General features: G+C 38.2%; 1 protein-coding gene across 1 annotated transcript in view; it reads right to left on the minus strand.

Moving 5' to 3' along the window:
- Pmar_PMAR010838 (hypothetical protein) overlaps window positions 1-1,139 on the minus strand; it is a gene marked incomplete at both ends in the record, with an annotated part of 5,174 nt that extends 4,035 nt beyond the window's left edge. The window contains 3 exons of the mRNA XM_002785351.1: window positions 45-115; window positions 888-958; window positions 1,051-1,139. Of these exons, the coding sequence (XP_002785397.1) occupies window positions 45-115; window positions 888-958; window positions 1,051-1,139 (231 nt within the window). The remainder of the gene's footprint in view (window positions 1-44; window positions 116-887; window positions 959-1,050) is intronic.
- Window positions 1,140-2,177: the final 1,038 nt, after the last annotated feature.

Consider the following 2,177-nt stretch of genomic DNA (forward strand, 5'->3'; position numbering starts at 1 on the left):
GGCACCTGATCAAATCGATCACGTGATCGATTATGGATACTTACAGGTGTGGTATCGCCAAATCTATGCACTGGCACTTTAGGATTCGGATGATGTCCATTGTCGTGCTCCTCCTCTAAACAGGAGAATCGGATAATAATAATAACAATACTATAAAATGAACTAATAAAAAATAGTTAAGAGATTGATGATGGAGTTTCAGATGAGGAAGAGGTACGGACAATGAGAAAGCATTCGATTGTCGAGTGATCCGAGCAGTATGGGAATATATGTTTGCTTTCCTCAACTGAGCTCGTAGTTTTCCTCACTATTTTATGAAAAATCACACGATTTTGGGTATAAGTATACAAAAATGAACGATAATTTCGAAAAAAATTTCCTCAAGATTTCCATATTGCTAGCAACACATATAGTTGACCATGTGCATATATTCTCCCCTCAGTAACCGAGAATGCATTCTCCGTCGCACAGAGAGGAGAATTCCGATAATCTGCCCGAATTCCCCTATTTGAAATTAAAAATCAGTAAAAAAAATAATGGACTTTCACGACTATCCGTTTTATGTGAAGTGGCGTCGTCGTATTACTCGGTGTGAAAAAGGCGATATTTGCGGTGATATGCAGTGGTCGTGAAATATGCATTTTTATAAACAATTAATAAGGAATTACTGACAAAATAATACTAACTATTATGCAAATAGTGATAAACTTTGCCAGAAACTTTAAATTCGAGAGTCAATTGTGCCGTTGCGTAATATTGTCAACACCTTCAACTTTCGTCAATTCCGAGCTCAATGCGATAACAAACGTTTTAATAGCATTCCATAGTCTGTAGTCGCACTACTCTCAAATTTAAGAAAAACTACATATGCACACAAAGAAGCTCACCTTCCCCTCCTTCCTCCACAGCTGGGGTGTCTTTCTTTTTCTTGGCATACGCATTGCCCTCAAAATTATACCTAACCGTAATAGATCCATAATAGTATATATTAGAATATAATTCCATTAATATTATATTCCATATAGAATATAATTCACCATTTTTACTTACGCTTGAGGGCGACATATTTGCGATATCGCCGCCGTGTATATGAACGTATCCCTGGTCTCCTTCGGTGGTGTGAACATAAAGTCGCACATATCAGCAAACGCATGGGCCTCCGTAATGAGCCCCACCAGCTTGTACCTAACCAAGAGTGAGGGGGAAAATATGAAAATTTTGGGGAAATTTTGGAAAATTATCGCGGATTTTCTGAGTAATTTTACCGAAATTTTCCATATATAAATTTGTAAAATTGCGATAATCGAACCGAGATGAATTGCCAGTGTGTGGGGGGAAAATACGCACATGGTTGATGACAATATGAAAATTCTGGGAGGAAATTTTAGGAAATTTCTGTATGTCGCTTCCAGTCGAAATCTTATGTTAACTTGTCAGCAAAAGAAATCATATTTTCCAGTTGACCACTAAAAGGTAATAAGCAAATGTCTCCTCCTATGGTGGAAGTATGCTGACGACTATAAACCGCAATTTCCAAGTATCAAGTAGCTCGTTCGGAAATTTTCCGGAAATTTCGAATCGAAAATATCTCTCACTTGATACCCACTTACGTCACTTTCCCACTTTTATGCTTCCTCGCTTTGAATAAAAAGTTGCTTGTTTCGTATGCTAAAGTGAAGCAACTAGGGATCGAACCGACGCAACAGAAGCTCACCAGAAGACTTTATGGTACTTGGCATTTTTGGGTGTAGACGCAATTTCAATCTACCATCTGCTGTTTTACGCAGACCTTCTAAATTCCTATCGATAACCTGTTGGAGACAATATTGTTGGAGTAGGAATATATGTAATCGCTTTCCTCAGCTGCTGAGCTCAGAAGAGTTTCCTATACAGTGTTGGAGTAGGAATATATGTAATCGCTTTCCTCAGCTGCTGAGCTCAGAAGAGTTTCCTATACAGTGTTGGAGTAGGAATATATGTAATCGCTTTCCTCAGCTGCTGAGCTCAGAAGAGTTTCCTATACAGTGTTGGAGTAGGAATATATGTAATCGCTTTCCTCAACTGCTGAGCTCAGAAGAGTTTCCAAAACTAATTATACGAATCAGGGTAGAAGTGTACTACATACACCAACAAGAAATTCCCAAAATTTCCTCAGAATTTTCCAAATTGTCATCACC

Source organism: Perkinsus marinus (assembly GCF_000006405.1).
Source record: "Perkinsus marinus ATCC 50983 genomic scaffold scf_1104296933026, whole genome shotgun sequence".
In the NCBI taxonomy this organism is placed as follows: Eukaryota; Perkinsozoa; order Perkinsida; family Perkinsidae; genus Perkinsus; species Perkinsus marinus.